This window comes from Erythrolamprus reginae, chromosome 10, assembly GCF_031021105.1.
Source record: "Erythrolamprus reginae isolate rEryReg1 chromosome 10, rEryReg1.hap1, whole genome shotgun sequence".
Lineage (NCBI taxonomy): Eukaryota > Metazoa > Chordata > Lepidosauria > Squamata > Dipsadidae > Erythrolamprus > Erythrolamprus reginae.
In genome coordinates, this window is record NC_091959.1 from 35205352 (window position 1) to 35221061 (window position 15710).

The 15710-nt window shown below is 51.1% G+C and overlaps 1 protein-coding gene across 10 annotated transcripts in view; it reads left to right on the forward strand.

The window, feature by feature from the left end:
• Positions 1-13151, forward strand: part of DEPDC5 (DEP domain containing 5, GATOR1 subcomplex subunit) — an 84206-nt gene extending 71055 nt beyond the window's left edge. For 9 of the 10 annotated variants that reach the window (XM_070762460.1, XM_070762464.1, XM_070762462.1 and 6 more), the window contains 9 exons: positions 2412-2489; positions 3939-4071; positions 5861-5969; positions 7096-7320; positions 8064-8233; positions 8358-8529; positions 11203-11263; positions 11503-11585; positions 12639-13151. In XM_070762460.1, coding sequence (XP_070618561.1) covers positions 2412-2489; positions 3939-4071; positions 5861-5969; positions 7096-7320; positions 8064-8233; positions 8358-8529; positions 11203-11263; positions 11503-11585; positions 12639-12931 — 1324 coding nt within the window. In that variant the 3' untranslated portion in view covers positions 12932-13151. Of the gene's footprint in view, positions 1-2411; positions 2490-3938; positions 4072-5860; positions 5970-7095; positions 7321-8063; positions 8234-8357; positions 8530-11202; positions 11264-11502; positions 11586-12638 lie in introns of those variants that run through there. The other variant, XR_011559969.1, reaches the window with a different exon arrangement.
• Positions 13152-15710: the final 2559 nt, after the last annotated feature.

Here is a 15710-nt window from a genome sequence, read left to right on the forward strand (position 1 = left end):
TAACTCTTGCGGCCGCATTCTGCACGATCTGAAGTTTCCGAACACTTTTCAAAGGTAGCCCCATGGAGAGAGCGTTGCAATAGTCGAACCTCGAGGTGATGAGGGCATGAGTGAGTGTGAGCAATGAGTCCCTGTCCTAGGGAGGATCATGACTGTTCGCGCAGCTGCATTCTGCACAATTTGTAGTTTCCGAACACTCTTCCAAACACTCTTCATTTAGAGTGTAGAGAGAATTAATAATAATAATAATAATAATAATAATAATAATAATAATAATAATTTATTAGATTTGTATGCCGCCCCTCTCCGAGGAGTTGGAGCGGCTCACAACAAATTACTACTGGAGAATTGCAGTAGTTGAACCTCGAAGTGACAAGGGCATGAGCGACTGTGAGGAGAGACTCCCTGTCCAGATAGGGCCGCAACTGGTGCACCAGGTTGACCTGGGCAAACACCCCCCTTGCCACAGCCGAAAGATGAATGTTCCAAGGTTAGCTGTGGATCGAGAGGATGCCCAAATTGCAGACCCTCTCTGAGGGGGGCAGAAGTTCTCTCCCCCCCCCCCCCGAGTGGTGGATGGACGGATGGAAGTGCCCTTGGGAGACAGAACTCACAGCCACTCCGTCTTGTCAGGGGCTACCTATGAAGAGTGTTCGGGAACTTCAGATCGTTCAGAATGTGGCCGCACGAGCAATCATGGGCCTTCTTAGATACACCCATGTCTCGTCAACACTCCATGGCCTGCACTGGCTGCCGATTAGTTTCCGGTCACAATTCAAAGTGTTGGTAATGACCTATAAAGCCCTACATGGCATTAGACCAGAAAACCCCCAGGACCACCTTCTGCCGCACGAATCCCAGAAGCCGATTAGGTCCCACAATGTCGTCTGGCGGGAATTAGGGGAAGAGCATTCTCTGTGGCGGCCCCGGCCCTCTGGAATCAACTCCCCCCAGAGATTGGAATTGCCCCCACCCACATCGCCTTCCACAAGATGTTGAAGACCTATTTATGCTGCCAGGCATGGGGGGACTAATCCCCCCCTTCTGACTTGTAGTATTTGAGTGTGGTGTGATTGTGTAGCATTGATTGTTTTTAGTAATAATGGGTTTTAACTTGCTTTTCTTATTGTTAGATTTGTATTTATTGTATTGTTATTGCTGTTGTGAGCCACCCCGAGTCCTCGGAGAGGGGCGGCATAAAAATAAGTTTAGTTTAGTTTAGTTTATTAGATTTGTATGCCACCCCTCTCCGAAGACTCGGGGCGGCTCACAGCATAGCAATAATACAATACATTACAAATCTAACAATAAAAATTAGATCCATTTAAAAGACATTAATAACATAATAAAACCCCTAGTTATGCAGTCATACACATTCAACCTAAACTATCATACAGTAAGGCCAAAAATATAATAAAAAGGGGAAAGATGGTAATTATCCCCACGCCTGGCGACAAAAGTGGGTCTTGAGCATTTTATGGAAGGCGAGTAGGGTGGGGGCTATTCAAATCTCTGGAGGGAGTTCATTCCAGAGGGCCAGGGCCGCCATAGAGAAGGCTCTTCCCCTGGGTCCCGCCAACCGACATTGTTTGGTCGATGGGACCTGGAGAAGGCCTACTCTGTGGGACCTAATTGGCCGCTGGGATTCGTGCGGCAGGAGGTGGTCTCGGAGATATTCTGGTCCGATGCCATGTAGGGCTTTATAGGTCATTACCAACACTTTGAATTGTGACCGGAAACTGATCGGCAGCCAGTGCAGGACGCGGAGTGTTGGTGAAATGTGGGCAGATCTTGGAAGCCCCACGATGGCTCTCGCGGCCGCGTTCTGCACGATCTGAAGTTTCCGAACACTCTTCAAAGGTAGCCCCATGTAGAGAGCGTTGCAGTAGTCGGACTTCGAGGTGATGAGGGCATGAGTGACTGTGAGCAGTGACTCCCGGTCCAGATAGGGCCGCAACTGGTGCACCAGGCGAACCTGGGCTAACGCCCCCCTCGCCACAGCCGAAAGATGATGTTCTAATGTGAGCTGTGGATTGAGGAGGACGCCCAAGTTGCGGACCCTCTCTGAGGGAGTCAATAATTCCCCCCCAGGGTGATGGACGGACAGATGGAATTGTCCTTGGGAGGCAAAACCCACAGCCACTCTGTCTTGTCAGGGTTCAGTTTGAGTCTGTTGACCCCCATCCGGACCCTCACAGCCTCCAGACACCGGCACATCACTTCCACTGCTTCACTGACTAGACTTAAATCTAATAAATTATTATCATTATCATTATTATTATTATTGAGTCTGAGCCTGTGGTTGAAGTCAACGCCTAATCAGGGAAGAGTTTGTGTCAAAGGGCGTCTGAGATCTGCCTTTGTGGCCCCCCTGCAGCCCCTTTCCCAGCTGTTTTCTTTCAATCCTGCAGTTCCCAGCCATCCTCCGCCAGTTCCCTGACGTCTTCATCGACTTTGCTGGAAATCCTTGAAGCGATGAAACATCCCACGTAGGTTATCTCAGCTCTCCTTGGCTCCCGGCAGCCCCTTTCTGGAAGAGGGAGTGGCAAGCGGAGTCCGGCCATTTCTCTCCTGGCGGGATGCCGAGGCATGGCTATTGCAGGGACCGCGGGCGGGTGGGGTCGTGGACATTTTGCCTCCGCCAGTTGAGCGGAGCTCTTTCTTCCGCAGCCTTCTGGGGACCCTCAAGATGAACTGGTGTGGGCATGGGTGTGGGTGTGTGGAAGAGCCCCCAAAGCTTTGGGTTATTCTATTCTGAATCCAAACAAACGCAAAGAAACAATAAAAGACCTATGCAAATTTAGATAACAACAAATAAATATGTATAATGTTTAACGAGACATTATCTATTTACTCTCCTATTTATCTTTCTAATGACGAATGTAATCAATTAGAATATTTGTATACTGAAATAGAAACGGGCAATGATCTGCATGTGCATAATGAGATTTTTTTTTTTAATTGTATTTGAAAAATTAAATAAAGAGCTCCCAACCCCCCCCCCCCCCCACTTTAGGAACCCTCAACATGGACGGAGGAGGGGGTGAAAGGGGCATGGGATCATCTAGATGTCCCAGAGGGTCTCTGGACCTCCCTTGGAATCAGACCTCCTCCATTCCCAAATTAGCTTTTCAAGGATTTAGCATCACTCAAGAGGAGGCGAACTGTCCCATTCTTTCCTTCCCAAAGTAGCATTTTGTTAGGACCTCTCTGATTGGATGGCGGCGAAGTGTCCCGTGCGGCCAAAAGACTGAGGCTGAATGTGGTCTTTTATGATGGAAGGACTGGGCTGAACAGCCAGGGGCTTTTTGGCGAGGGAGAAAAGGCAGCAGCCCATCGTCAGAGATCAAAGGCTGCGGAAGAAAGAGCTTCGCCCAGGGGTGGGCAGCAGGCAGGACGGGGTGGGACGCAGTTCCACCGGCGGAAATGAAGCTGCGTGCACAGCTCCAGCTGACTGGTGGCAGTCACTTCCTGGATTACGGGTCTCGTCTCGGCTTTCCTTTTTTTCCCTGCTGCTGCTGTGCGCTCCTCGCTTTTTTCCTCTTTCCTCCTTGCTGGCCTCGGACGAGCTTCCCTCTCTCCTCCAGCCTCACCCGGCCACCTCCCGAGGCTGGGAAGGAGGAAAGACGAAAACGGGAAATGCGAAGCAAATTGCTTGCTACTCCTGCAAGCGACACTGATGAGGCTGTAAATTGAGGATTGAACAGTTCACTTGAACGATGATCGTTCAAGCCACTCCCACCTGGTCACATGGCCAGCAAGCCACACCCACAAAATAAGCCACACCCACAGCGTGGCAGTAAAAAGTTTGGCTGCCCATTACTGCCTTCGCCCGACTGGTGGAGGCAAAATGTCCCATCCCTGGGTGGGGGGGCGGTGGTTGCGGCCAGGTGAGCATCCTCCGGGCGTCCTTAACCTGGGCCTTGCTTGTCTCCCAGCACAGGGATCCAGCTGCTCTCGGAGCAGAAAGGCCTCTCCCCGTCCTGCTTCATCAGCGCGGAGGTCGTGCACTGGCTGGTGAACATGGTGGAAGGGGTACAGACACAGGCCATGGCCATAGACATCATGCAGGTGAGGAATTGAATTGAATTTATTAGATTTGTATGCCGCCCCTCTCCGAAGACTCGGGGCGGCTCACAACAAGACAGTAATACAATACAAATCTAACGTTAAAATTTAAACTAAATTAAAATACATGTATAAAAAACCCATTAACTACACAGTCATACACACTCGGTCTAGCTGATCAATATAAAGGTCAGAGAAAAGGGGGGGAGGTTAATCCCCCCACGCTTGGCAACAGCGATGAGTCTTCAGCATTTTGCGGAAGGCGAGGAGGGTGGGGGCTGTTCAAATCTCTGGGGGGAGTTGATTCCAGAGGGTTGGGGCCATCACAGAGAAGGCTCTTCCCCTGGGTCCCGCCAGACGGCATTGTTTTGTCGACGGGACCCAGAAAAGGCCAACTTAATCAGCCACTGGGATTCGTGCGGCAGAAGGAAGTCCCGCAGGTATTCTGATCCAATGCCATGTAGGGCTTTATAGGTCATTACTAACACTTTAAATTGTGACCAGAAACTGATCGGCAGCCAGTGCAAGCCGCGGAGTGTTGACGACACATGGGCATATCTGGGGAAGCCCATGATTGCTCTCGCGGCCGCATTCTGCAAAATCTGAAGTTTCTGAACACTCTTCAAAGGTAGCCCCATGTAGAGAGCGTTGCAGTAGTCAAGTCTCCCTTGGCAGCCCCCTGGCTCTCTTTCTCCCTTGGCAGCCTCCTTTCTGCCTTGGGGAAGGCTGGATATCCCTGAAAGAGGCCAGCGGGCAGGGATGGAGGGAAGAGGGCTCCCTGGCAGCATTGGGGACTATTAAACAAACCTCCGCCTCTTCCTTGGTTCCTGGACCAGGATTCATTTCCTCCCTTGGGAATTGCAGCCCGCTTCTCCCTGAAGTCAAATGGAGATAGCAATGGAAGCAGCTGAAACTGCAGTTTAATGTTTCCAAATGTAAAATAATGCAGTTGGGCAAAAGGAATGCTCAATTTGAGTGTTGTATTGGCAGTTCTGTGCTAGCAAAAAACTTCAGAAGAGAAGGATTTAGGGGTAGTGATTTCTGACAGTCTCAAAATGGGTAAACAGTGCAGTCAGGCAGTAGGGAAAGCAAGTAGAATGCCTGGCTGCATAGCTAGAGGTATCACAAGCAGGAAGGGGGAGATTGTGATCCCGCTGTATAGAGCACTGGTGAGACCCCATTTGGAATACTGTGTCCAGTTCTGGACACCTCACCTACAAAAAGATATGGATAAAATTGAACAGGTCCAATGACGGGCTACAAAAATGGTGGAAGGTCTTAAGCATAAAACTTAACCAGGAAAGACTTCATGAACTCCATCTGTATAGTCTGGAGGACAGAAGGGAAAGGGGGGACATGATTGAAACATTTAAATATGTCAAAGGGTTAAATAAGGTTCAGGAGGGAAGTGTTTTTAATAGGAAAGTGAATGCAAGAACAAGGGGACACAATCTGAGGTGAGTTGGGGGAAAGATTAGAAGTAACGTGAGAAAATATTTGACTGAAAGAGTAGTAGATGCTTGGAACAAACTTCCAGCAGACATGGTTGGTCAATCCACAGTAACTGAATGTAAACATGCTTGGGATAAACTTAGATCCATCCTAAGATAAAATACAGGAAATAGTATAAGGGCAGGCTAGATGGACCAGGATGGCCGTCAATTTTCTATGTTTCTATAAGATGAGCAGTTTTTGGAGGAAACACACACACACACGCACAACTTTTGCCTGCATGGCTCCTGGCCATCCTTGCAGCTGAAGTGGACCTTGCCCCCCACCCCCTTCTCTCTAGAAAATGCTGGAGGAGCAGCTGATCACGCACGCTTCCGGAGAGGCCCTTCGCACCTTCATTTACGGGTTTTATTTCTACAAGATGGTGGAAGACAAGGAGCAAGAGCGAGGTCAGCCTCTGCGGGGTGTTGCGGCAACCTGTGTCCTGTCCCCCCTCCCAGGAGCCCTTGGCAGCCTCCCCCCACCCATGGCTGGCTCCTTGGAATGCTGGAGGGCAAAAAGGCCGATTCAAAAGGGGCCTGTGGGGAAGGAATAAACAGTATCTATCTATCTATCTATCTATCTATCTATCTATCTATCTATCTATCTATCTATCTATCTATCTATCTATCTCTATCTATCTATCTACCTACCTTCCTACCTACCTACTTACCTACCTATCATCCATCCATCCATCCATCCATCCATCTATCTATCTGATTTGTATGCCACCCTTCTCCGAGGATTTGGGGTGGCTCACAGCATCTAATATAACAATACAACACAGAAGGCAAATCAAATTCAATTTAAAATTACCATCTAAAAATCCAATATGTAAAAACAATCATAGCAGTTCAATCATACAACATATATCTCGTTTCGTTAGCCAGGGGGCTGAGACGTAATTGCCCCAAGCCTGGCAACATAAGTGAGTCTTAAGACTCTTACGGAAGGCCAGGAGGGTGGGGGCAGTGTGAATCTCCGAGGGGAGCTGATTCCAGAGGGCCGGGGCCCCCACAGAGAAGGCCCCACCAGGCGACATTGTCTGGTGGACGGGACCTGGAGAAGGCCGACTCTGGAGTGTGGGAGAAATATGGGCATGCCCAGGGAGGCCCATGACCGCTCTCGCAGCTGCATTTCCTGTACCAAACCAAGTTTCAGAGGCGAAAAGCCACACGTTGTGTTGATCGTGGGCTCTCCTCCTGTCCTCGCCCTCTCCTGCTCAGCAGGAGCCCCAGGAAGCTCCCTTCTTCATCTCAGGATGGCTTCTGGGTTGGGGAGGGGGGCACACAGATCTCCCCTTGAAAGACCCCCGCCCCACCCTGGCATTCCTCTGTGCAAGGGGTCAGTTGTCCTCTCCCCCCATTTCCCCTTTAAGCAAGAGGCCCTGCTGGAGATTGTGGCCAAGACGGCCTCCTGAGCCAGACTAGGGGTGACCCCCATCGTCTGTGGGCCGAGCATGGGGTCCCTCCCCAGGCCCCGGAGAGTGTCGTGCCCCCCCCCCAGCAGAGCTTCTCTCCCCTTCTTCTTCCGCAGGGGGCATCCAGCAGCCGGCCCTCTGGCACACGGCGGCCAAGGACGAGTTCTCCGCCTTCCAGCGCAAGTGGTTTGAGGTGGCCTTTGTGGCGGAGGAGCTCCTCCATTCCGACATCCCGGCCTTCCTCCTGCCGTGGCTGCCCAGCCGCCCGGCCTCCTACGCCAGCAGGCACAGCTCCTTCAGCCGCAGCTTTGGAGGTCGCAGCCAGGCAGCGGCCCTATTGGGTAAGTGGGGTGCAGAGGGCGGCTGGGGGTCGTTGGTGGGATGTCTTCTCCTCCAGGCTAGGTGGGATGTGGCCAAGAAGGTGGGGGAGAGGCTGAGACTCAACCCTGACAAGACAGAGCAGCTGTGGGTTTTGCCTCCCAGGGACACGTCCACCTGTCCGTCCATCACCCTGGATGTGTGTGTGTGTCTCTAGCGGGTCATCTAGCAGGGTCTAAGGGAAGAGCCTTCTCTGTGGTGGCCCCACCCCTCTGGAACGAACTCCAGGGAGGATGAAACACGAGCCTAGTGGGCCCACCAGAAGTTGGGAAACAGGCCGTTTCCTGCCTCCAGGGGGCGGTGGAAGCTGTTTTCGCCCTCCCCAGTCATTGAATTGTGGCTGTGGGCACTCGTGCATGCGCAATGGCGCATGTACATGCTCTTTCGGCACCCGAGGAAAAAAAGGTTTGCCATCACTGTACTAGAGGGTCACCATCAGAGAACTGCTGGACAATACTACTTGGTCTGTTGGGAGGATGTTGGATGGTTCAGGTGGGAAATTGTGGTGGGTCGAGCATATTCTTTCAGATTGTTATTTATGTTGAGATTGGTCTTTGGCGTCCTACGGATTTCGTTGCATGGGTGTAATATGTATATATCCCAAAATGACAATAAAGTATTTGTTATTAATCTGGGGGAGCAGATTGCCCAATGGCTGACCTCCCCCATTTGCTCCCCTTGTCTTCTTCGGATCCTGCCCGGACAGCTGCCACAGTGCCAGAACAGCGGACGGTGACCCTGGACGTGGACATCAACAACCGCACGGACCGGCTGGAGTGGTGCAGCTGCTACTACCACGGCAACTTCTCCCTCAGTGCCGCCTTTGAGATCAAGCTGCATTGGATGGCGGTGACGGCGGCAGTCCTCTTTGAGATGGTGAGCTCCGGCAGACGGGCACCCTGGGAAGTCAGGCCTCGTGCGGATCTGCTGGTTCCCAAGGCCATGTGGTCTGGTCCTCCTTTGAACTCGGCACTCCCTTCGCCCTCCCCTGTTCCCGCAGGTCCAAGGCTGGCATCGCAAAGCCACTTCCTGTGGGTTCCTGCTGGTCCCGGTCCTGGAAGGCCCGTTTGCGCTGCCCAGTTACTTGTACGGAGACCCCCTCCGAGCCCAGCTCTTCATCCCGCTCAGCATCAGCTGCCTGCTGAAGGAGGGCAGCGAGCACCTCTTCGATGGTGAGAGGGGGACGGGGGGACGGGGGCGACTTTTCACCAGCTTGCAGATCGTGCAGGGTGTGAGGATCTGCCTCGGCTCCTCTCCCAGGAGAGCAAAACTCTTGAAAACCAAATACAGTGATACCTCGTCTTACAACCCCCACCTCAATACCCCACGTCCGTCTTTATTTATTTATTTATTTATTTATTTATTTATTTATTTATTTATTATTTGGATTTGTATGCCGCCCCTCTCCGAAGACTCGGGGCGGCTCACAACAAGTGAAAAAACAATCCAATACATAATCCAATTAATTAAAATTTTAAAAGTTTAAAAAAAAACCCTATACTAACATACACACACACAAGCATACCATGTATAAATTAAACGTGCCCAGGGGGAGATGTTTAGTTTCCCCATGCCTGACGGCAAAGGTGGGTTTTGAGAAGTTTACGGAAGGCAGGAAGAGTAGGGGCAGTTCTGATCTCCGGGGGGAGTTGGTTCCAGAGAGTCGGTGCCGCCACAGAGAAGGCTCTTCCCCTGGGGCCCGCCAACCGACATTGTTTAGTTGACGGGACCCGGAGGACGCCCACTCTGTGGGACCTAATCAGTCGCTGGGATTCGTGCAGCAGAAGGCGGTCTCGGAGATATTCTGGTCCGATGCCATGAAGGGCTTTAAAGGTCATAACCAACACTTTGAATTGTGACCGGAAACTGATCGGCAGCCAATGCAGACTGCGCAGTGATGGTGAAACATGGGCATACCTAGGTAGGCCCATGACTGCTCTCACAGCTGCATTTTGCACGATCTGAAGTTTCCGAACACTTTTCAAAGGTAGCCCCATGTAGAGAGCATTACAGTAGTCGAACCTCGAGGTGATGAGGGCATGAGTGACTGTGAGCAATGAGTCCCGGTCCAGATAGGGCCGCAACTGGTGCACCAGGCGAACCTGGGCAAACGCCCCCCTCGCCACAGCTGAGAGATGGTTTTCTAATGTGAGCTGTGGATCGAGGAGGACGCCCAAGTTGCGGACCCTCTCTGAGGGGGTCAATAATTCCCCCCCCAGGGTAATGGACGGACAGATAGAATTGTCCTTGGGAGGCAAAACCCACAGCCACTCCGTCTTATCCTGGTTGAGCTTCAGTCTGTTGACACCCATCCAGGCCCCAACAGCCTCCAGGCACCGGCACATCACTTCCACCGCTTCGTTGACTGGGCATGGGGTGGAGATGTAAAGCTGGGTATCATCCGCATATTGATGATACCTCACCCCATGTCCTTGGATGATCTCGCCCAGCGGTTTCATGTAGATGTTGAATAGCAGGGGGGAGAGGACCGACCCCTGAGGCATCCCACAAGGGAGAAACCTAGGAGCCGACCTCTGACCCCCCACTAACACCGACTGCGACCGGCCAGAGAGGTAGGAGGAGAACCACTGGAGAACAGTGCCTCCCACCCCCAACCCCTCCAGCCGGCGCAGAAGGATACCATGGTCGATGGTATCGAAAGCCGCTGAGAGGTCAAGGAGCACCAGGACAGAGGATAAACCCCTGTCCCGGGCCCGCCAGAGATCATCCATCAACGCGACCAAAGCGGTTTCCGTGCTGTAACCGGGCCTGAAACCCGACTGTTGGGGACCTAGATAACCGGCTTCTTCCAAGGACCGCTGGAGCTGGAGTGCCACCACCTTCTCAACAACCTTCCCCATAAAGGGAAGGTTGGAGACTGGACGATAGTTATTAAGTACGGCTGGGTCCAGGGAGGGCTTCTTGAGGAGGGGGCGTATGAGCGCTTCTTTATAGAGTGATGGAAAAACTCCCCTCCCCAAGGAAGCGTTGGTAATCTCCTGGGCCCAGCTCCGTGTCACCTCCCTGCTGGCCGAAACCAACCAGGAGGGACACGGATCCAGTAAACAGGTGGCGGAACTCACAGCTCCAATGGCCTTGTCCACTTCATCAGGTGTCACCAGATCAAACTCTTCCCAGACAGGTGGACAAGGCCATTGGAGCCAGCCATCTCCCGCAAAGGTGTTTTGACTTTGCCAAGGCGGCATGCTGGGAAGATAGCATCCTTAGGGCTATATGGCCTTGAACCTCCCCTGCCTAAAACTCCCGAGCAGTCACATCAAAAGTGAAAGCCTGTAAACCAAACCAGGGCAAGTCCTGCCCGCTGTCTGTGACCGGCCTATCCACTATCTGTGACCAGTCCGTGGAGGTCGGGGTCCGCTCCAGTGCAAGGATGAAAGAGCTCACCGTGTCTGCCGGGACTCCTCCGGTTCCTGCTTTCCTCATGATTCATCAGGAAAGCAGGAACCGGAGGAGTCCCGGCAGACACGGTGAGCTCTTTCATCCTCGCACTGGAGCGGACCCCGACCTACCGAGAGCGGCTGAGCACAGAAACCACGCTAACACTCCAGTGCAGTGACTGTGGTGCACCGTTTTGCTGTAAAGCAAACAATTAGGGGTCTGTAGAGTGGGTCTGGGTGTTTAGGTCAGGCCAGGGTCTGGGTCTTTACAATATTGGGTAGAACTGAGTTAATTATATTAGTCCGGCCCTCTAAAACCATCCCAATTTCTCATGCGGACCCATGGCAAAATTAATTGCCCACCCCTGCTGTAAACTATGCTGTAAACTCTCCTTGCTTATTGGGATCTTGGCAGCAACCAGAGCCTCCCTCCTGGTTCTCTTGCAGGCTTCGAGCCAGAAACCTATTGGGACCGGATGCACCTTCTGCAGGAGGCCATTGCACAAAGGTGAGCAGGTGGGTGCGGTGGGCGACACCAGGCGTAGGAAGGAAGCTAGAAAGCCTGCAGTGCCCCCTCTGCAAGGCTGGGCTTCTGTTTCACTTCTCCTTCCTCGGCTCCCAATCCAAAGAAGAACCACAGCAATGGGTGGGGACATTTCAGTGGGGCCCTGAAGCTTCCAGCAGGCCAGACTCCTACTCTGCAAGGGGCACCTCTCCTTCCCTTCTCCTGTGCTTTTTTCCCACCAGGTTTGGATTCGTGCAGGATAAATACTCGGCCTCTGCGTTCAACTTCCCTGCAGAGAACAAGCCCCAGTACATCCATGTTACAGGTGAGCTCTTTGGGAGTGGAGGGGGCGGGCCCTGCATCAAGCTGCTTCTGGGCAGGTGGCCCATGCATCCAAAGGGAGAGGCTGCAGTCCTTGTCTCAGGCAGTTCCTGGAGCCCACAGAGAGCAAGGAAGCAAGCAAGAAGAGCCTAAGGCCTCCTGACCGTTCCCCTCTCTGGGTCCACCTCTGCCCTGCCCTTGCTGGGAGAAAGGGGGCTTGCCATGGCCGCCTGCTTCTGCCCGCCTCTCGCTGCCCTGATACTCCAGCCTCTGCCTGATTGGTGGCCACTGCTAGTCCAAAGCCCAGCCGGCTGGCGTGATGCTTCTGGCCCTTTTATGACTTCTGGACTTCACGCCGGCTCAGAGATTCTGGGAGTGGAAGTCCACAAGTCACAGCTTCCAGAGACCAATAAAGGCCCACAGAGTTGGTCTTCTCCGAGTCCCATCAGCTAAACAGTGTCGACTGGTGGGGAGGACCTTCTCGGTGGCTGCCCCGGTTCTCTGGAACCAGCTACCTCCCGAGATCCGGATTACCCCCACCCACCCCATTGGCCTTCCAGAAAGCAGTAAAGACCTCCTGGCTTTTCCGACAGACCTGGGGCCATTGATTTTACAGTGGTAACCAGCTAGATCCGGCCATGAACAGTATTCAGGGGCCTGTGTGAATTGTAAACTGTTTTAAACTATTTTTAGAGGATTTTGAGATGACTAGAGCAGTGTTTCCCAACCTTGGCTACTTGAAGGTATCTGGACTTTAACTCCCAGAATTCCCCAGCCAGCATTCGCTGGCTGGGGAATTCTGGGAGTTGAAGTCCAAATACAGTATCTTCAAGTGGCCAAGGTTGGGAAACACTGGCCTAGAGTCCCCAGGGAGTTGGGTGGCATAGAAATTGAAGAAATAAATATAATAATAATAATAATAATAATAATAATAATAATAATAATAAGTAAATAAAGGGGCTATGGCTCCCCGCCCTCCCTGCCTGAGGTGGGCCCAGGGGACCCCGTCCCAGGCAGAAAACTCCCCTTCTGGAAACCTCCCTCTCCCCCTCCCTAGGCACGGTCTTCCTCCAGCTGCCCTACTCCAAGCGGAAGTTCTCCGGGCAGCAGCGCCGCCGCCGCAACTCCACCAGCTCCGCCAACCAGAATGTCTTCTGCGAAGAGCGCATCGGCTACAACTGGGCCTACAACACCATGCTGACCAAAACCTGGCGGTCCAGCGCCACCGGGGACGAGAAGTTTGCCGACCGGCTGTTGAGAGACTTCACGGACTTCTGCTGCAACAAGGACGGGCGGCTGGTCTCCTTCTGGATGGGCTGCTTGGAGAAGATGCACGCCAGCGCCCCCTGAGGACCGGCCTCTGCAGGCGGGCAAAGCCAGACTTGACCAGGGGCAGCCAAAGCCCCCTGTGGCAGGCTGGGCACCTGAGCGAGCAAGGGCCAGACGGAGACGGAAGGAGGTTTGAAGGAAGAGCGGACGGAAGGCTCCTTCCTGCTCCTGGGTGGCAGCTGTTGTGTGTATATATAAATATGTAAATATATACAGTATAAATATGGAATTTGCAATTGAATCAATAGGAAAGAACATCATTTTTTTGTGTTCTGATCAGCCATGCGGAAAATTTAACAGTTAGGTAGGTAATAAGAGTCCACGTTGGAAAGATCCTGGTCGAAAGGGAGACTGGGTGGGAAGAAGCATAGCTAGAGGTATAACAAGCAGGAAGAGGGAGATTATGATCATGCTATACAGAGCGCTGGTGAGACCCCATTTGGAATAATACTGTGTTCAGTTCTGGAGACCTCACCTACAAAAAGAGATGGATCAAAATTGAATGGGTCCAAAGACGGGCTACAAAAGTGGTGGAAGGTTTTAAGCATAAAAGGAAAAAGCGGGGACATGATCGAAACATTTAAATATGTTAAAGGGTTAAATAAGGTTCAGGAGGGAAGTGTTTTTAATAGGAAAGTGAACCCAAGAACAAGGGGGCACAATCTGAGATTAGTTGGGGGAAAGATCAGAAGCAACATGAGAAAATATTATTTGACTGAAAGAGTAATAGATACTTGGAACAAACTTCCAGCAGACGTAACTGAATTTAAACATGCCTGGAATAAACATAGAGGAAATAGTATAAGGGCAGACTAGATGGACGATGAGGTCTTTTTCTGCCGTCAATCTTCTATGTTTCTATGAACCTCGAGGGGATGAGGGCATGAGTGACTGTGATCCATTGCCCTAGCTCAGCTCCAAAGTGCATGTGGGTGCTGGCCAATTGAATGTCGGCTTGCACAGAGGCTCCAGGAGGGCATTTTTTGCTTCCTGAGAGTCTCCAGAGGGATGGGGGAGGGTGTTTTTACCCTCCCTGGCTCCAGGGAAGCCTTTGTAGCCTGGGGAGGGTGAAACACGAGCCTGCTGGGCCCACCAGAAGTTGGGAAACAGGCTGTTATCCGACCTCCAGAGGGCCTTTGGGGGGTGGGGGAAGCTGTTTTTACCCTCCCCAGGCATTGAATTATGGGTGTGGGTACGAGCATGTGCGATAGCCTGCACCCACGCTCTTTCGGCACCCAAGGAAAAAAGGATTGCCATCACTAAGAGCTAGGATTGTGCCTACCTTCCCTTGGAGCACTGATGGTGAACCTTGTTTGATTCGTTTGCCAAAAGGGTTTATGTGGGTATGCTAGCATGCATGCATATGCCCCCCCATGCTACCCCTCCCCCCACCCGCACATGGGTACAGGTCTTTCTGAAGCCAGGTAGGTGAAAAAAATGCCCAAATGGGCAAATCCTAATAGTGGGTGGCTGGGGTTTGGTTTAACAGGTTTGCAGTTTGGCAGCTGGAAGGAAAGAAGGAAGGAAGTACTTCCTTCCATGAACGGGTCCAAAGAGGGGCTACAAGAATGGTGGAAGGTCTTAAGCATAAAACCTATCAGGAAAGACTTCATGAACTCAATCTGTATAGTCTGGAGGACAGAAGGGAAAGGGGGGACATGATTGAAACATTTAAATATGTCAAAGGAGTAAATAAGGTTCAGGAGGGAAGTGTTTTTCACAGGAAAGTGAACCCAAGAACAAGGGGGCACAATCTGAGGCTAGTTGGGGGAAAGATTAGAAGTAACGTGAGAAAATATTATTTGACTGAAAGAGTAGTAGAAGCTTGGAACAAACTTCCAGCAGACGTGGTTGGTAAATCCACAGTAACTGAATTTAAAAATGCCTGGGATAAACATAGATCCACCCTAAGATAAAATACAGGAAATAGTATAAGGGCAAGCTAGATGGACCAGGAGGTCTTTTTCTGCCGTCAATCTTCTCTGTTTCTATGCTTGGGGAAGGACTTGGCTGCATGTTGGAAAAAAGACGCAACTCTTAACAGGCAATGTTGGTGTGGCAAGAATGCAATTAAGACCAGCAACCAGTAACCTGTTCCACACCCTGCCTGGGAGAATCGTCCCAAAGCCTCCGTTGACCAGCACACACACCCCCTCCAATGAATTGCTGACATAAACTTCAGCAGTGACCGTTTAAAAAAAACCAATATAAATCACTTTTGTCCACTTAAGTTATCCGTTGCTAAGTGCACCAGCATTGCAATATGAGTTAGATGGCAGAGAAATAAACGTGGTGACTTGGTCAGTGGCACGCAAAAAAACCATTACGATGGCAAAAGGGGGCAAAGCATTTTAAAGCCCTTATTAACTGAAGGAGTCACCGGATTCTATTACTGCCGCCATCTCAATCGAATACTTTTGGTCTTTCTGTAGAGTTGATATTCTGGTCTGCTTGTCGAGTATAGCTGACAATAGGGATGAAACTTAAAAGGATTTAGATTCAGATTAGAAATAACTTCTGCTTTAAATGATGAGGGTAGGGAGATAGACTGATGGACATACACTCAAGATTCAAGCAAGATTTTCAGCTGACAAAAAGACCCACCTTTTTCAGAAAGGGAAATTAATTTTTGATAAAATAATTATGAAAAATCAAGAAAAAATGATCGGGAAAATATATAAGCACAGTATATGATAAGGTCCAAAATAGAAAGTAATATGGTAAAAGATAACCTGATTAGTTGGTGCAGGAACTTTGGGCACTCAATAGATATGGACAAATGGGAAAATTCATGGACTTA